The following is a 17,847-nucleotide window of genomic DNA, read 5'->3' as shown; positions in this document are numbered from 1 at the left end:
TGTAATCTCTACATTTTGTAAACTAAGCTGCTGTCTAAAAGGTGAACTGATTTTTGTCTAGGGCCTTATCATTAGCATATAGGTAAGCCAGAACTTTGATCCCAAGTGTTCTGGCTTTACATTGAGTGTTCTCTCTATCACCTCAATGAACTTAAAAGTCTTCATCAACCATTAATGTTAATAATATTAAAACTAGAATAATATGTAGTGAGAAGAAAACACACTACCAAAATTAACTACAAAATCATCCCTTCGTCGTAGTCATCATAGACCTTTTGAAAATAGTACCATAACCAAAAATCAAATCCTGGTCCTGCCCCCATGAATCATGGTCCCTTTAAACTCTGCCATCCACTTTAAGACCTCAGGCACTTTAATAAGAAAATTTATGTACAGCTCTTCTCTGAGAGCTATGGGATCTTTCTTACTACCTCTTGCTTGCTTTCCAAATCTAACCCATTCCATTCAAGCAACTTAGCTCAGCTGTCAGTGAAATCACAGGGAAGACCCAACTTTATATTTTATAAAACCTAATTCTGTTTCTTTCAGCTCTGAGTAATTGAATTTCTGTCCTTTTGGCATGATTGCCTTGTACTTTCCTCTTCCAGGTCAGTAAAGAGCAAATTTGTCACTCTAACCACCAAAAAGAAGATTGCTACCTTCTGTCAGCTGTGTTTTGATGGGGTCCTTTGACACCAGTACCACATAAGCAAGCAAGGCAAGCTTGTGCATCCTACCAGGATGCTATAGGCTTTTTGGGGTACATATTTTTAAAAGAACTGACAATCTCTTATAGCTGGATTTGGAGCAATATTTTAAAGCAGAAAACTCACCAGGCACTTAAACCCAGGGGGTTAATCTGTGTTTATTTTTTCAGAAACACATCTGAAAGTCTCAGTGTGGACACCTGAGTGAGTAGGATAGGTGCTAGGGAGGATAGACTAGTGTGTAGGGTGTGATACTGGTTTTGTTTCTCCTTCGGCTGATAACAGGCTATAGAGTGGAGTAAAGAGAAAGGAATTGAAATTCTTAACTAGGAAGACCACAAAGATCTTATCTGTTTGATGTTTGTGAACCTTCAGACCTCAGTCCCTAGACACTGACGCTGTCTAGTCTCTAAGTCCAGTGCCCTTCCTCCACACCTCCCCAGTACTAATCTTTAACCTTTCAAGAACTTAAGAAAAATAGAAATTGTAAGTAAATGTTTTACAAATTAGTATAAATTGTATTACAAAGATTTTTTCTCACAATATAAAACCCTTTCATACCACGTATTTGCTACATGCGACTTAGACACACATGTGAATACCAATACATTAGGATAAAATTTAATAACTAAAACTTTGAGGTCTTAATACATACTGAGGATATACACATGCTCTACTTGAAAGACTTAATGTCTCATTACCTCTGATGTGAGCCTTTCAGGGTCCACCATGGAGTAGAATCTCAACAAATGGATGTTAAATGAATTAATGAGAACTTTAGCCATTCCCTTAGAACTAATAACAATTTCAGCCCAATATGCAATAAAAATAAATCTCTCTGTATTTAACACAATGGATTTTTGTAGAGAGGCAATCAATGACTTATTTTTATTTTAAAAGTTTTTATTTTTAAGTTATTAACACCAGCATATGCATTGCTTTGGAAGGTTGTAATAATATTTCACAAATCTCCATCTCAAACTAAGCATGCATTTTTCAGACGTGTTCAATTTAATGCTGTCTTTTTGAACCCATACTGACATGATGTGTGGCTTGACCGAGAGCTCTCTTTCTGTTCATTCCTAGGGCCAGAAATTTTTTTCCAACATTACCACTTAATCTCTTAAAGTGGTTGTTGGGGTTATTTTGGAGGGGGGGGGTACAATTATTTCATTTTGTTCTAGTCATAAAAATTAAGTCTCCAAGAGATAGAATTTTTTTTTCCTCATTTTGTTCAGGTTGAGGCTGTGTGTTCCTTCTAACATATTATCCTTGTGAAACCTGTGGTCAGCCTAAAACAGGAAGCTTGTTTTTGTTTTCATATTATTTATCAACAGCAATATAGTTCTAATGGCTGAAAGTATCTTAGTTTTTATTCTTACTATTCATAGCTTTGCTTTAGAATTATATTGAGTAATTTAGATTTATCTCTTTTACAGGGTGTTTTATTAGTAATGCTCAGTCTGATGGGTTCTTGCCAGGAAATGTTTTTCCTATCACGGTCAGAGTGGGAGTTGAGTTGATAGCATGTGACACTGGCTTGCTTTATTCTAACTTTAATTTTCTGCTTTTTAGTCAGCACTCTGGCCCCACTCTTGTCTTTTACATTGAAGAATCTTAGAAGTTAAAAACTGCCCTGACATTTCTAATCATCATTGCTAGAACATTGCTAGCACCCAAACTCCTGACATTTGTTCAGATAGTAGTATTGACAGAATCATGGTTTTCACAAACAGCTGAGACTATTGAATTTCTTACTCTTAAGTTCCTTATATCATCACTGGCTTAAGATTGTGCTTATATTTTTAGTAACTATATACATGGTTATGTATATATGTATATAAGTATGTATGTGTGTATGAGCTAGTCTTTCACGTATTGCAATTTAAAAATTCTTGACCTGAGAACGGTGGTTATGAATTCTTGAACTGGAGAACCCTTCCGTGCTTTCCTCCACTCACCCTAAGAGAACTGCCTGGAGAACAAGGGACAAGAGGAGTCCTTTTGACTGGGATGACCATAGTCACCAGAAACAGATGTCACAGCCAGATCTCCCTGTTGCCTTGACTATATATAACAGATGAACAATCCAAAGGAACAACTCTGTGGTATGACTTTCCCCTTAGAGGAAGAAAGCTTTTCTGGTCTTGAGCACAAGGTAGTCTATTTCACTTTCACTTACAATAGGTTCCTGATATTTTTCTCTCCTACCTCCTAGATAAAACTTGTACCTTTCAATTAGTTGACTTCAACTAACTTCTGAATATTTTTTGCTCTTCAACAGTTTTCTCCTTTTTTCCACCAGAAAAACAGAATTAATAACACTTGAACCTTGTATCCCAAAGTATATATAAATTGGCTCCTCAAAAGAAAAATAGTGTACCTATTTATGTACCATTGCATATGACAGAACTGAAAGCTTGTTATATATTTAGAATCTGAAAATGCCAATTCAGAAAGCTCATTATAGTTCTTGGCCTTTAATCTCAACTTTTCTAAATAATCAGTAGCTTAGATGACATTATAGAAAAAGATTCTCCTTAATATTTTTACTGTTAAAATCCATGATTTTACAATACAGGAGACTTTTCTCTGTTCTATAGGAAAAGATTTCTCAGTATTTGCAATTCTAGAAGGCATTCTGAAGTAATATTCCACTCCAAGTAAATGTAATTTCTTTAGAGTTACAGTAAAGTAGCATTTTGTTTTATATTTTTTCCTACAAAATTATAGTAATAAAAGTTCTTACTGAGCCTGTGGATACCAGGACTAATCACATGCATTATCTCCTATACTCCTCACTGTAAACCTACAAGATAGATACTGTTCTTATATTCTGATAGAAGAGAAAACTGGACTCTCAGTCTTCTTGCCAGAAATCATGGTTTGTAGCTGATGAAGCTGGGGTTTGATCCAAGATATTCTGACTTAAGACTCCTATACTGTTAAATCTTGTGCACACCTGCTTTTGAGTACCTGCTTTTGAGTGAAGTAGTATTTGTTAATTCTGTACTGTCCTGAAATCTTAAATTTTGTCCAGTTTTTAACTTGCTTTACAGAATCAGATTGTGACTTTGTCAAAAATTTCTCCCAGAAGTAATTTTTTAAGAGCAAAATGGTCATTCTGGGGGCACCTGGGGGGTTCAGTGGTTTAAGCCTCTGCCTTCGGCTCAGGTCATGATCTCAAGGTCCTGGGATCGAGCCCCACATCAGGCTCTTTGCTCAGCGGGGAGCCTGCTTCCCCCTCCTCCCCTCCCCCTCTTTCTGTGTGCTGTTCTGCCTACTTGTGATCTCTCTCTCTCTACCAAATAAATAAATAAAATATTTTAAAAATGGTCATTCTGCATGACTTAACTTTTACCTTTGGAAATAAGATGTTATAATAGATAATTTAGCTTTTATAAGCTTTGGTGAATATCTTCTGTCTTTTGGGGGGCTCTGCTAATGTAAATGTGTGTGTGCATACACACACACACAGATATGAAGAAACTGAAGGATAGTTTTAAATTTCAATTTTGAAAGAGACTGACCATCAGTTTCAGAAAAATAATGACAGAAATGGAAAAACAATGAAAGAAAATGCCTAATTTTACTTTTTTTTTTTTTTTTAACCTGTACGAAAATAGTCCTTTTACCATTTGGTCCTCAAAAGGAAATAGAAGGTGGTAGTGTTACTTTCTGTTTCTCCTTAGAAAACTCTAAAGCAGTAGTACATACAGTGCACAGTAATGCCATCAAGGGAGATGGGTAGCTTGTTTCCATTAAATGCCTTTTTTCCCTCCCTCATTTTTATTTCAGGTGTCAGAAACTATTTAAAAGAAGCATTGGTGAATATAATTGCTGTGCATGCAGAGGTAAGCTATCATTAGGTGTTCCTGAGAAATATGGGTAACTGGAAAAAAAAAAGGCAAATTTGATGGTTTATATAGTGGTCTTTTTTTCCCTTCAGAATATATATTGAGTATAAATAAAACACAACTCTATTTTCATACATGCACACACAATCACACTCAACACATGTGTGCTTTTTAACTCTGAGAGGTTTTTTTCTGAAATTGTGTGTGTTTAAAACTAAATTCATTAGTGTTCAAAAGGTAAGGAGAAGAGAGATTGAAAAAATGAAAGGTATGTTAAATCCCTTGTCTTGGAAAATTCATTGACCTCTTTTTAACTAGGAGACAAATAAGCACTGGTGTCTTATTCGTGTAGCAATGTGCTCTTACATAGTGGCTGGGATTCCAAAAAACTAGACTTGTTAGAAAGATAGACTGAAAGGGCACGCTGAGGTTAGGAAGCAGGTGCATGGTTTCCTATCACTAGCTGACTTAGGTACATGTAGATGTTGATGCCTCTGGTTCTTGCTAAAAGTTGTCCTCACTTAAAGCATTATCATCTTAAGCTTCACATTAACCTCCTTTGTTAACATCCTTCTTAGAAGGACTCTTCTAAGGAACATCAAAAGAGGCACAGCTATCACCATTATCACCACTATGACTACCTATTCTATAATTTCACAATCCATTACTCACTGCTTTGCCAGTACTTTCAGAGTTGTTTTAGCTCATAGACTGATGGATGACCAGATAAAATGGGGCCCAGCAAAGAGGTTATCATTAGATAATTTCCACTGTTGCTTGAGTGCCTTTTAAGCTGTATATATCTGATGTAAGTGATTTTAGTTTATACCACTATCTTCAACCAAAATTATCAGAGGTTATCAAGGTAAACTGGAAAAACGGATAATGCAGGCTAAAACAGAAGAGTAACCAAAGGAAACAAGAGAATGCTTCCTAAATTTGTCTCTAGGTTTGAAACAACTCAAGCAGAAAGAGAAATATAGTATGTTACAGTTTCCATTTTTTTAAAAAAGATTTTATTTATTTGACAGAGCAAGATGGCAAGAGAGGGAATACAAGCAGGGGGAGTGGGAGAGGGAGAAGCAGGCTTCTCACTGATCAGGGAGCCTAAATGTGGGGCTCCATCCCAGGACCCTGGGATCATGACCTGAGCCGAAGGCCCATGCTTAATGACTGAGCCACCCAGGCACCCCTATAGTTTTCATTTCTTAATAAAGGAAAACCTACATTCCTCTATAAAGTTTATATGATTTAACTCTAGCAAGAACTTATCACATACATTTTAAAATTATTTTATCATGATTTTCCAAAGAACTACAAATGCTTTCTTATTATATTAGCTTCCAGTAAAATTAGAGTATAAAATTAAATCATCAGTCAGTGAAAGCATTTCTGTGGTAGATGAACAGGTGGTAGTCAGAAGAATTGCAAAATATGTAGGCATTTTTAGTGATCATGGTGATTCTCAAAGAAGCAGCTATTATTAATGTTCACTATCAGTAACCATGATTTGTATTAGGTTTTCCAATTTTAATTTTTTTAATTAGTTTAAGATAAACTTTTAATTTATCTCAGTGACTAAAGGTAGAATTTCATTCGTAATGTTTATTATTTATTATTTCCTACCTGATCTTAACCTGACAAATTTATAAATCAGCATAGTAAAATGTTTGACCACATTTTCAAATATAATAACTCTTAGCCTGAAAATATCAAAATTCAAATTTGGAAAATATTTTATGTCAAATGAAAGGAAATACATATTAAATTCAGCAAATAGTAAAATTGGGGACTTTATTGTCCCCAATTGGGAACTTTTGTTGTCCAATACACAATAAAGGGCCCAGTATGATATGATGTTTTAATCTAAGTCTGGCCCAGTATGTTTTTCTTTTAAATGTGGTAAAAAACTGACACAGTATATTTTTATTTCTACAGTTTTCTCTTTAGAAATAATATTTCATTTTGTGAAAAAGGCAAGAGGAAGAAGAAATCTTTGAAACTATTTTTACTTTGTCAACATCAACAATACCTTTCAGAATTATATTTGCCAATATATTTTAAGAGGATTAGTTTTGGCATGAATCACTTAATACAACTTAAGTATATCTTCCTTTCATTCATAATTATGATCCTTTAAAAATATGACTTAGAAGACCTGTGAGTTATTTTGTTTTGTGCATTTCTTTGTTTTTAACAAATTCAAGTTAGGAAATGTTCCCATAACGCACTATTCCTTCTTACCTTAAACCCTTCCATCAGGTGTTCACTATTTCCAAAGAATTGGTACCTCGAGTTCTATCCAAGGTGGTCGAAGCAGTTTCCGAAGAGCTGAGTCGACTAATGCAGTGTGTTTCATCCTTCAGCAAAAATGGAGCATTACAGGTACCAAAATAATTCAGTTCCATGTTGAACTTTTATTTCATTTAAAACATACAAATATATTTTTAGTCATCAATCTTATGATATACAGACAGGTTTGGGGGTTGTTTTTTTTGTATCTGCTGATTTATCATCTGCCATCATATCTTTTATATAAGCCATACCCCATTCATTGTCTAAAAATTTTAGAGTTTCTGTTTCTTTAGAGTAGAGCAAGACCTTAATGACTCTTGTGAAATTATCTGAATGCAGATTCCTTCTAAAGTTTGTGATTTTTTTTTTTTTTAAGTTTATCACTGTCTTCACTTCAGTTCACAAATTCAGTTTCAGCAGGAAATTTTTAGCAACTTAATAAATCTTAAAAATTGGTTTGAAACCAACCAGGGCAGTTTTCATAGAAATGACAACAGTCCCTTTCTACTCATAATCCATTGGTTTATGTTATAGTTATTAAAATTACATAATTATAATAACAAATGTAACTTCTATAAACCAGATATTTCTTAGTATGTATATAACCAAATTGAGAGCATCCAGGATATTCACCAATATGGCAGAGTTACCTGGTACCTGTGAACTGCAGTGATCCTAGAGCACACTGCAAATGTATTTTTTAAAAGTACTGACAGTTTTGCTTCCAGTAGTGGCTGAGGAAGTTTCTCTCAGGCCATCTTCCTACAGATAACAACTATAATCTTAAATAATGTAGAAAAATAAAAAGTATAAAAACAAAAACCTAAAGATACTGGAGAATGACCATTAGTGAGTGATTTTGAAGAAATGGCACTTGAGGAATTTTTCACTTTTTACGTCTTTTAGCCTGAAGGCAGGCCAAGGGATGACTACAACTTCACAAAACCTGCTATCTTTTTGGCTTGAGGAATAGGCTTCAGAAGAATCACAATTATAGGAAAGCAAGGTGTTCCAGAGAGCAGAAAGCAAAAGAAAAAATTTTGTGTATATACTGCCTAAATCACTAGTTGACCCCTGAACTACACGTGTGGTCAAACTCTACTTCAGCCAGATCGGTTAGGCTAGAAGAAATGAAGTAAGAATTGAAGTGCTGCCCAAGAGCCAAGAGTTTTCCATTTGAGGCCAAATAAGTTAATTCCTTGGTAAAAGAAACAAAGATCAGTCCTCTTCAGGGGCGTATTATAGAATCCAGAGTCTTCATACATAATACTTATAGTGTCCAAGAAAGAATCCAAACTTACATGAAGTGCACAAACAAAATAAAATGGGAAAATATGACCCACTCTCAATTAAAAAAAAAAAATCAACTGAGACCAATCTTGAGGTGACACAGATGTTGGATTTTGAAGACAAGGACTTTAAAGCAACTGCATTCAGTGATGTTAAAAAAGAGACTGTTCATGCTCATAATGAATGAATAGTTAGGAAATCTCAGCAGAAAAATAAAACCCCAAAAAAGGAACTAAATGGAAATTCTGGAATGGAAAAATACAATATATGAATTTTTTGAAGTCTATTAGATGTGAATAACAGCAGATTAGACAGGATAAAAGAGAAAGTCAGTGAATTTATAAATCAACAGATGTTAACCAATATGAAGAAGAGAGCAAAGAATCATTGGGAAAAAAATAAATAGAACTTCAGAGACCTGGGACAATGTCAAAAAGTCTAGCATACATGTAATTTGATTTCCAGAAGAGTCAGAATGGCTAATCAGTACATGAAAGGATGGTCAGCATCATTAGTTATCAGAGAAATGAAAATTAACACTACAATAATATGCCATTACACATCTACCAGAATGAAGAAAATTAAAGGCTTAAATACCAAGTGTTGGCAAGACTGAAAAGAAACTAGAGGTCTTAGGTGTAAATACCCAGTAGTGCAATTGCAGGGTCATAGCGTAGCTCTATCTCAATTTTTTGAGGAGATTATGCTGAGTGAAATGAGTCAAGCAGAGAAAGTCAATTATCATATGGTTTCACTTACTTGTGGAACATAAGGAATAACATAGGGGACGGTAGGAGAAGGAAGGAAAAGTGAATTGGGGGAAAACCGGAGGGGGAGATGAACCACAAGAGACTGTGGACTCTGAGAAACAAACAGGGTTTTAGAGGGGAGAGTTTGGGGGGGGTTGGGTGAGCCTGGTGGTGGGTAATAAGGAGGGCACGTATGTGTGGTACATAAACAATGAATCTTGGAACACTGAAAAACTAAAATTAAAAAAACAAAACAAAACAAAACTAGAGGTCTTGCGCATTGCTGGAAGTGTAAAATAGTACAGTGACAAGAAAAGCCCTTGCAACAAAACAAAACAAAACTAAAAACACCTAAACATACTGTATGACCCAGCCATTCTAATCCTAGGTATTTAACCAAGAGGACTAAAAACATAATGACCAAAAGTTGGAAACAGCCTAGGAATTGATCAGTAGAATAAACTGTGATATGTTCATGTAACCAAATATAACTCAGCATTAAAGAGGACAGATTACTGGTACCACCTGGATTAATCTCAGGAGCATTCAGCTGAGTGAAGGAAGGTTTACACAAAAGCTCACATACTGTATGGTTTTCACTCACATGAAATTCTCGAACAGATAAAACTATCTATGAAGGAAAACGTCTCAGGATAGTGTTTTTCTCTGAATGTTTGAGATTAACTAGGGAGGAGCCTAATGGTCAAATTCTCTCAAAGCTAGCAGGGAAGGGCTGGGAAGAGATATCAGATTTAACTGGAGAACCTCTTTGTATATACATGTCCATGAGACTATTGGCCTCCTAGGACTTGGACAGTCATTTCTATATTGGAAAAGTTCAGATATACCTAACCCCCTACCCCATTTCAGCCTCTCCCATTGAGAATCACTGTGTTAGGCTATTTTCTTTTGAGCATATTACAGGTTAACCTGCAATAATTACTCACATAAAGGCCAGTGCGTTGGGACACCTGGGTGGCTCAGTCGATTTAAACACCAGTCTTCAGCTCAGGTCATGATCCCGGGGTTCTGGGATCGAGTCCCATATCCAGCTCCTTGCTCAGCGGGGAGCCTGCTTTTCCCTCTGTCTGCCTCTCCCCCTGCTTGTGCTCTCTCTTTTTCTGACAAATAAACTATATAAAATCTTGAAAAAAAGAAAAAAGGGCCAGTGTGTCAATCTTCAGAGCCTTCCTGAGAGCCAGTTTAGAGACGAGTGCAATGATAATTTGGTGATTTTAGCTCATATTTTAACATGACATTTTCTGGTGTACAATTCTATGTGTATTTTATAAATAACCACAGCTTTTATAGTTGACGTAAGTCATAGATTAATTGAAACACCTATTACTTTGAATAAAATTTGGGCATGAAGATTATTTTTACAATGATGTAATCCTTCTACAGCATTCAACTAAAAGTTCTACCTAGGGGTGTCTGAGTGGCTCAGTCATTAAGTGTCTGCCTTCCGCTCAGGGTCATGATCCCAGGGTCCTGGGATCAAGCCTCACATTGGGCTCCCTGCACAGTGGGAAGCCTGCTTCTCCCTCTCCCACCCCACCCCGCGCTTGCTCATGTTGTCTTTCTCTGTCAAATAAATAAATCTTTTAAAAAGAGGAAACTTGTACCTTACTCTTTCTTTTTTGATACTCTCTTTGTAGATCTGTTTCTATATATACTACAGTATAAATAATAGAGACAAACTGCCATGTATATGCTTTTACTTACACACTATTTTTTATGCTTCTAAGGCACTGAAAAATGAAACGAAACAACTGCTTTCCAAACAGAAAAAGTTTCACTGTATTGGTTATAGAATTTCTAATTAACTCTTATTTAAAACACCTGCCATGTCTCTTACCATTGTTTTATGTTTTATGCATTCATGGAGAAGAAAAGTTGTCTCTTTGAATAGTCTCCTGAGCAGCACACATATGGTGGGTACACCAGTTCAAAGGTAGAGAATGTATGCTGTGGGCTTCTGCATTCATTCAGGAGCTCTGAAGACAATTGATCTGTATGTAAAGTCTCACTTTTTCAAGCTTGCAAGAAGTTTAAGCTTTAGGTTACCTTTTTTTATTCTTAAAAGTTTTATGCAGCTGTAACTTATCTGCCATAGAGTGTTGTCTATAAGGTAAAAAGTGTACACAGTTCACTGTTGTTGTTGTTGTTGTTTTACTATGTTGACAGAGTTGTGCAGTCATCAACACAATCACCTTTAGAATATTGTACCTTAGAAAGAAACCTTGGTCCCATTAACAGCCACTCTCCATTGTCCTTCTAACCTCCCTTCCCAGCCACAAACAAGCAGTATTCTGCTTTCTATCTTCATGACTTTTTCTTTTCATTTTTTTCTTTTTTTTCTCTTTTTTCTTTTCTTTTCTTCTTTTCTTTCTCTCTTAATCTCTCTCTCCTTTCCTCCCTTCCTTCCTTTTAAAGATTTTATTTATCTGAGAGAAAGAGAGAAAAAGCATGAGCAGGGGAAGGGGCAGAGCGAAAGGGAGAGGGACAAGTGGACTCCCTGCTGAGCCTGAGATCATGACCTGAACAGAAGTCAGGTGCTTAACTGACTGAGCCACCCAGATGCCCCTCCATGACTTTTCTATCCCTATGATTTGCCTATTCCAAAACTTTCATATAACTGGAACCATATGGATATGGGTTTTTGTGACTGGCTGCTTTTACTTATTAGCATAATATTTTCAAGGTTCATATAGGTTGTAGCATGTACCAGTACTTTCTTTTGATGATTTCTTTTGATGATTAGGTAATATTTCATTGTATTTTCTTTTTTTTTTTTCTTTTGATGATTGGGTAATATTTCTTTTGATGACTGGGTAATATTTCATTGTATTTTCTTTTTTTTTTTCTTTTGATGATTGGGTAATATTTCTTTTGATGACTGGGTAATATTTCATTGTATGCCCGATGCGGGGCTCGATCCCAGGACTCTGAGATCATGACCCGAGCCGAAGGCAGCGGCTTAACCCACTGAGCCACCCAGGCGCCCCTGTAAATGGGATTTTTAAAAAATTTTTGCCACTTTATTAGTGTATAGAAGTGCAACAGATTTCTGTACATTGATTTTGTGTTCTGCAACTTCACTGAATTCATCCTAATTTTTTTTTTTTTTTGTGGAGTCTTGAGGGTTTTCTATGTTTAGTATCATGTCATCTGCAAATAGTAACAGTTTTACTTTTTCCTTAACAAAACTTGGATGTCTTTTTTTTTCTTGTGATTGCTGTGGCTAGGACTTCCAGTTCTATGTTAAGTAAAGGTGGTGAGAGTAGATATCCTTGTGTAATTCCTTATCTTAAAGGAAAAATTTTCAGCTTTTTATTATGAGTGAGATCATAGTAATGGGTTTTTTTATACATGGCCTTTTGGTGTTGAGATACATTCCTTCTAAACCCACTTTGTTGAATTTTTATCATGAATGGGTATTGAATTTTGTCAGTTGGATCTATTGCAATGATCATATGATTTTTATTTTTCACTTGGCTAATGTGGTGTATCACATTGATTTGCATATATTGAATCATCATTGCATCCCTGGAATAAATTCCTTATAATTGTGGCAAATGATCCTTTATATGTGCTGTTGAATTCAGTCTGCTGGTACTTTGTTGAGGATTTTTTTCATCTGTGGTTTATCAGTAGTATTGGTATTTTTGTAGTATTATAATTTTGGTTTGGTAGTCTCTTACTGGTCTCTAGAATGAATTTGGAAGAATTCCTTCTTCGTCATTTTTTGGGGGGAAATAGTTTGAGTAGATAGTAATTCTTCCAAAATTTGGTAGAATTCAACTGTGACACCATCTAGTCCTCAACTTTTGCTTGTTGAGTTTTTGGGTTACTGGTTCAGTTGCACTATAAGTAATCATTCCGTTCAAATTATTTATTTCTTCCTGATTCTGTCTTGGAAGATTGTATGTTTCTAGGAAATCTTTCTTGTAGATTGTCCTGTTATTTCACATGGAATTTTTTGTAGTAGTTTCTTACAATCCTGTGTATTTCTGTGTGTCGGTTTTAACTTCTCATCTTTTATTTCTGAGTCCTCTCTCTTTGTTTTCTTGATGAGTCTTATAAAGGGTTCTCCATGTTGTTCATCTTTTTAAATAAACTGCTCTTAGTTTCATTGATCTTTTCTATTGTTTTTTTTTAGTCTTCATTTCGTATTTTCCACTCTGATCTTATCACTTTTCTACTAAAATTAAGCTTTATTTACTCTTTTGTTTTGTAATTCCTGTAGTTGTGAGGTTACATTGTTTATTTGAAATTTTTGTTTCTTGATTGTTGTCAACTTCCTTCTTAGAACTAGTTTTGACGTGTACCAAAGGTTTTGAGCCATTATGTTTTCATTTATCTTTAGATTTTTTTTTTAAATTTTTCTCTTTGATTTATTCACTGACCCATGGTTTTTTAGTAGCATGTTGTTTATCTCCTATTCTCCTTTCTGTCCAGTCTTTTTTGTCTGATGTAAGTATTGCTACCTCAGCTTTTTTTCTTTTTAAATTGGCTACCATTTGCATGGAATATCTTTTGCCATCCCTTTACTTTCAATCTCTGTGTGTTCTTAGGTCTGAACTGAGTTTCTTGTAGGCTGCATATAGATAGTCTGAATTCCTTTCTCAGTTCTGGTAGTTTTTTGGTAGTTTTTTTTTTTTTTTTTTTTCAGTGTTCCAAGATTCATTGTTTATGCACCACTCTCAGTGCTCCATGCAATACATGCCCTCCTTAATACCCTTCACCAGGCTCACCTAACCCCCGCCACCCTTTTCCCCTCCGAAACCCTCAGTTTGTTTCTCAGAGTCCTCAGTCTCTCATGGTTCGTCTCCCCCTCCGATTTCCCTCAATTCACTTTTCCCTTCCTTCTCCTAATGTCCTCCATCTTATTCCTTATGCTCCACAAGTAAGTGAAACCATATAATAATGGACTCCCTCTGCTTAACTTATTTCACTCAGCATAATCTCCTCCAATCCTGTCCATGTTGATACAAAAGTTGGGTATTCATCCTTTCTAATGGAGGCATAATATTCCATTGTATATTTGGACCATATCTTTATCTATTCTTCTGTTGAAGGGCCTTTTGGCCCTTTCCACAGTTGGGTGATTTTGGCCATTGCTATTAAGAACATTGGGGTACATATGGCCCTTCTTATCACTACATCTGTATCTTTAGGGTAGGTTAAGGATCTGTACTTGAGAAACTACAGAACACTCATGAAAGAAATTGAAGAAGACACAAAAAGATGGAAGAGCATTCCATGCTCATGGAATAAACATTGTTAAAACGTCTGTACTTCCTAGAGCAATTTATACTTTCAATGCCATCCCGATCAAAATTCCACCGGCATTTTTCAAAGTGCTGGAACAAACAGTCCTAAAATTTGTATGGAACCAGAAAAGACCCCGAATTGCTAAGGAAATGTTGAAAAAGAAAAACAAAACTGGGGGCATCACGTTTCCTGATTTTAAGCTTTATTACAAAGCTGTGATCACCAAGACAGCATGGTCTTGGCATAAAAACAGACACATAGACCAGTGGAACAGAGCAGAGAGCCCAGATATGGACCCTCAACTCTATGGTCAAATAATCTTCAACAAAACAGGAAAAAAATACCCAGTGGGAAAAAAGACAGTCTCTTTAATAAATGGTGCTGGGAAAATTGGACAGCTATGTATAGAAGAATGAAACTTGACCTCTTACACCATACACAAAGATAAACTTGAAATGGATAAAAGACCTCAACGTGAAGCAGGAATCTATCAAAATCCTAGAGGTGAATATAAGTTCACCTCACTGAGATAGGCCACAGCAACTTCTTTTGGTAGCGTTTTTTGGATTTTCTATATATAGTATCACATCATCTGCAGATAGTGAAAGTCTTTCTCCATTCTGACCAATTTGGGTGATTTTTACTTCTTTTAATTTCTAATTGCTATGGCTAGGACTTTTAGAGGTAAGAATAGATACCCTTATCTTGTTCTCAACCTTAATGGAAAAGCTTTCATTTTCCACCACTGAATATAATCTTAGCTGTGCATTTGTTATACATGGTCTTTATTATATTGAGGTATGTTCTCTCTAAACTAGTCTGTTGAGGGTTTTTATCATGAAGGGATATTATACATTGTCAAATGCTTTTTCTGCATCTACTGAAATGATCATATGACTTTTATACTTTCTCTTGTTGATACGGTGTCACACTGATTTGAGAACATTGAACCCCTTGCATTCCAAGAAAAAATCCCACTTGATTGTGGTGAATGATTTTTTTTAATGTATTGTTGTATTCATTTTGCTAACATTTTGTTGAGGAATTTTGCATCTATGTTCATCAAAGATACTGGCCTGTAGTTCTCCTTTTTGTAGTATCTTTATCTAGTATTGATATCAGAGTAATGCTGGCCTTATAAAATGAATTTGGAAGCCTTCCTCCTCTTCTATTTTTGGAATAATTTGTGAAGAGTAGGTATTAACTATTCTTTAAAGGTTTTGTAGAATTCATCTGTGAATCCATCTGATCCTGGATTTTTGTTTTTTGGGAATTTTTTGATTACTGATTCAATTTCTTTGCTGTTAACTGGTCTGTTCAAATTTTCTGTTTCTTCCTAGTTCTGTTTTGGGAGGTTACACCATTTCTAGGGATTTATCCATTTCTTCTAGACTGCCCAATTTGTTGGCATATAATTTTGTATTCTCTTATAATCCTTTGTATTTCTGTGGTGTTGGTTGTTATTTCTGCTCTTTCATTTCTGATATTGTTTATTTGAAACCTCTCTCTCTCTCTCCCTCTCCATCTCTCTCTCTCTTTTTATGAGTCTGGCTAAAGGATTATCAGTTTTCATGATCATTTCAAAGAACCAGCTCCTTGTTTCATTGATCTGTTCTGTTGTGTTTTTATTTTCTATTTCGTATGTATCTGATCTTCATTATCTCTTCCTTTCTGCTGGTTTGGGTTTTGCTTGTTCTACCTTCTTTAGGTGTAATTTTAGGTGGTTTATTTTGAGGTTTTTCTTGATTTTGAGGTAGGTCTTGCTATAAACTTCCCTTTTAGAACAGCTTTTACAATATCCTAAAGATTTTAGACTGTTAAGTTTTCGTTTTCATTTGTCTCCATAAATTTTCTTATTTCCTTTTTGAATTCTTGGTTGACCCATTCATTGTTTAGTCACATGTTACTTACCTCCATGTGTTTGTGTTCTATCTAGATTTTTTCATGTGGTTGATTTCTAGTTTCATAGCATTGTCAGAAAAGATGCATGGTATGACTTCAGTCATTTCAAATTTGTTGAGATTTGTTTTGTGCCCTAATGTATGATCTTTTCTGGAGGATGTTCCATGAGCACTTGAAAAGAATTTATATTCTACTATTTTAGGATGGAATGTTCTGAATATATCTGTTAGCTCCATCTGGTTCAATGTGTCTTTCAAAGTGACTGTTTCCTTGTTAATTTTCTGTCTCACTGGTCCTTGCATGAAGGGATCTGTAGCCGCTTGGAAAAATTACCAAGGCCTACTGGTTAGGAGGAGAATGCCTGGTATGCTGTTACCAAGATAGGTGGAGAGTGTTGGCACTATGCTGCTTCTACAAGTGTCTGTATATTTAGGCTGGGACATGGGGAGGGAAATGGTATTGCCAGCTCTTTCATGGTTAAAGAAGTCTCCCAAAGATCCCTGCTCATCCAGCATAGTCTCTAAGATCATTAAATAAATCTCCTTCCCATATATTGTAGGCATTTTTCAACTGCTGCTTCTAGGCTGTATCTCAGCAATGCTGTTTGTTATACTATCTCTTTAAGGGTAGGGATTCAGTTTCCTCTCTCCCTTCCAGCTCTACCAGTGCCGAGCCAGCTGGGTTTTAAAGTTTGAGATGTTAAGTCTCACTGATGGTAAAAACTCCAGAAGACTGGTGCTTTTTTTTAACGGGGATTTCCCCTTCCCAGTGCATGCCCTCTATGCCTAGAGAGCCCAGCATGGTGTCCACTCTTTACCCCTGTCCATGCTCCACAGCATTGCTTCTTCCTGTGGACCCTCCCATTGGTTTGTATACCTCCTGACTCCATTTCTGCCCATACTACCCTTTTAAATGTGGCCTTTTCTCTACATTTACCTGTGGAGAGTCTGTTATGACAGTCTGTGGGTCATTTTCTTATTTATTTATACAGATATGTGTGCTAATAGTTTTATCTGTGGAATGAGGTGAACCCAAGATCCTCCTCCTCTACCATCTTTTTTAAGTCTTTTAGACCATTTACACTTAAGATAATGATAGGAATGTACTTACTACCATTTTGATCATTGTTTTCTGGTTGTTTTTGTAGTTCTTCTCTGTTCCTTTCTTCTTCTCCTCTTGCTCTCTTCCCTTGTGATTGATGGCTTTCTGTAGTGTTATAGTGATTTTTTTTTTCTCTCTCTCTCTTTTTGTATCACATGGTTTTGGTTTGTGGTTACCATAAACTTCATATATAACACTATTTTTCAGATATCACATTTTAAGTGTATAGCAGTATATATTAAGTTGATGGTCACTTGAGTACAAATATATTCTAAAAGCGCTATATTTTTACTCTTCACCTCTACATTTTATGTATATGATATCCTATTTTCATCTTTTTATTTTGTGAATCCCTTGACTTATTTTTTAGATATAATTGATTTTGCTACTTCTTTATAAGTAATTGAGCTACTACCTTAACTGTGTATGTTTACTTTTGCCAGTGAAATTACTTTCTTTCATAATCTTCCAATTATGTCCTTTTCTTTTCTGCTTAAAGACTGCCCTTTACCATTTCTTGTTAGTCCGGTTTAATGGTGAGGAACTTCTTTAACTTTTGTTTGTCTGGGAAACTGTTGCTCTCTCCTTTATTCTTGGATGATAATTTTGCTCTGTAGAATATTCTTGGTTATATTCTCTTCTGGTCTGCAATTTCTGCTAAAAAATCAG

The 17,847-nt window shown here is 35.6% G+C and overlaps 1 protein-coding gene across 1 annotated transcript in view; it reads left to right on the top strand.

The window, feature by feature from the left end:
• The window catches only part of LOC111156692 (exocyst complex component 2), a 307,781-nt gene that overhangs the window by 234,610 nt on the left and 55,324 nt on the right, over nucleotides 1-17,847 (top strand). Inside the window, exons 24-25 of the mRNA XM_022517721.1 lie at nucleotides 4,506-4,561; nucleotides 6,827-6,949. Coding sequence (XP_022373429.1) covers nucleotides 4,506-4,561; nucleotides 6,827-6,949 — 179 coding nt within the window. The remainder of the gene's footprint in view (nucleotides 1-4,505; nucleotides 4,562-6,826; nucleotides 6,950-17,847) is intronic.

This window comes from Enhydra lutris, unplaced genomic scaffold, assembly GCF_002288905.1.
Source record: "Enhydra lutris kenyoni isolate GAN:26980312 unplaced genomic scaffold, ASM228890v2 scaffoldscaffold48, whole genome shotgun sequence".
Lineage (NCBI taxonomy): Eukaryota > Metazoa > Chordata > Mammalia > Carnivora > Mustelidae > Enhydra > Enhydra lutris.
The sequence above is the reverse complement of the archived record's forward strand: the minus strand, read 5'-3'. Positions and strand labels throughout refer to the sequence as shown.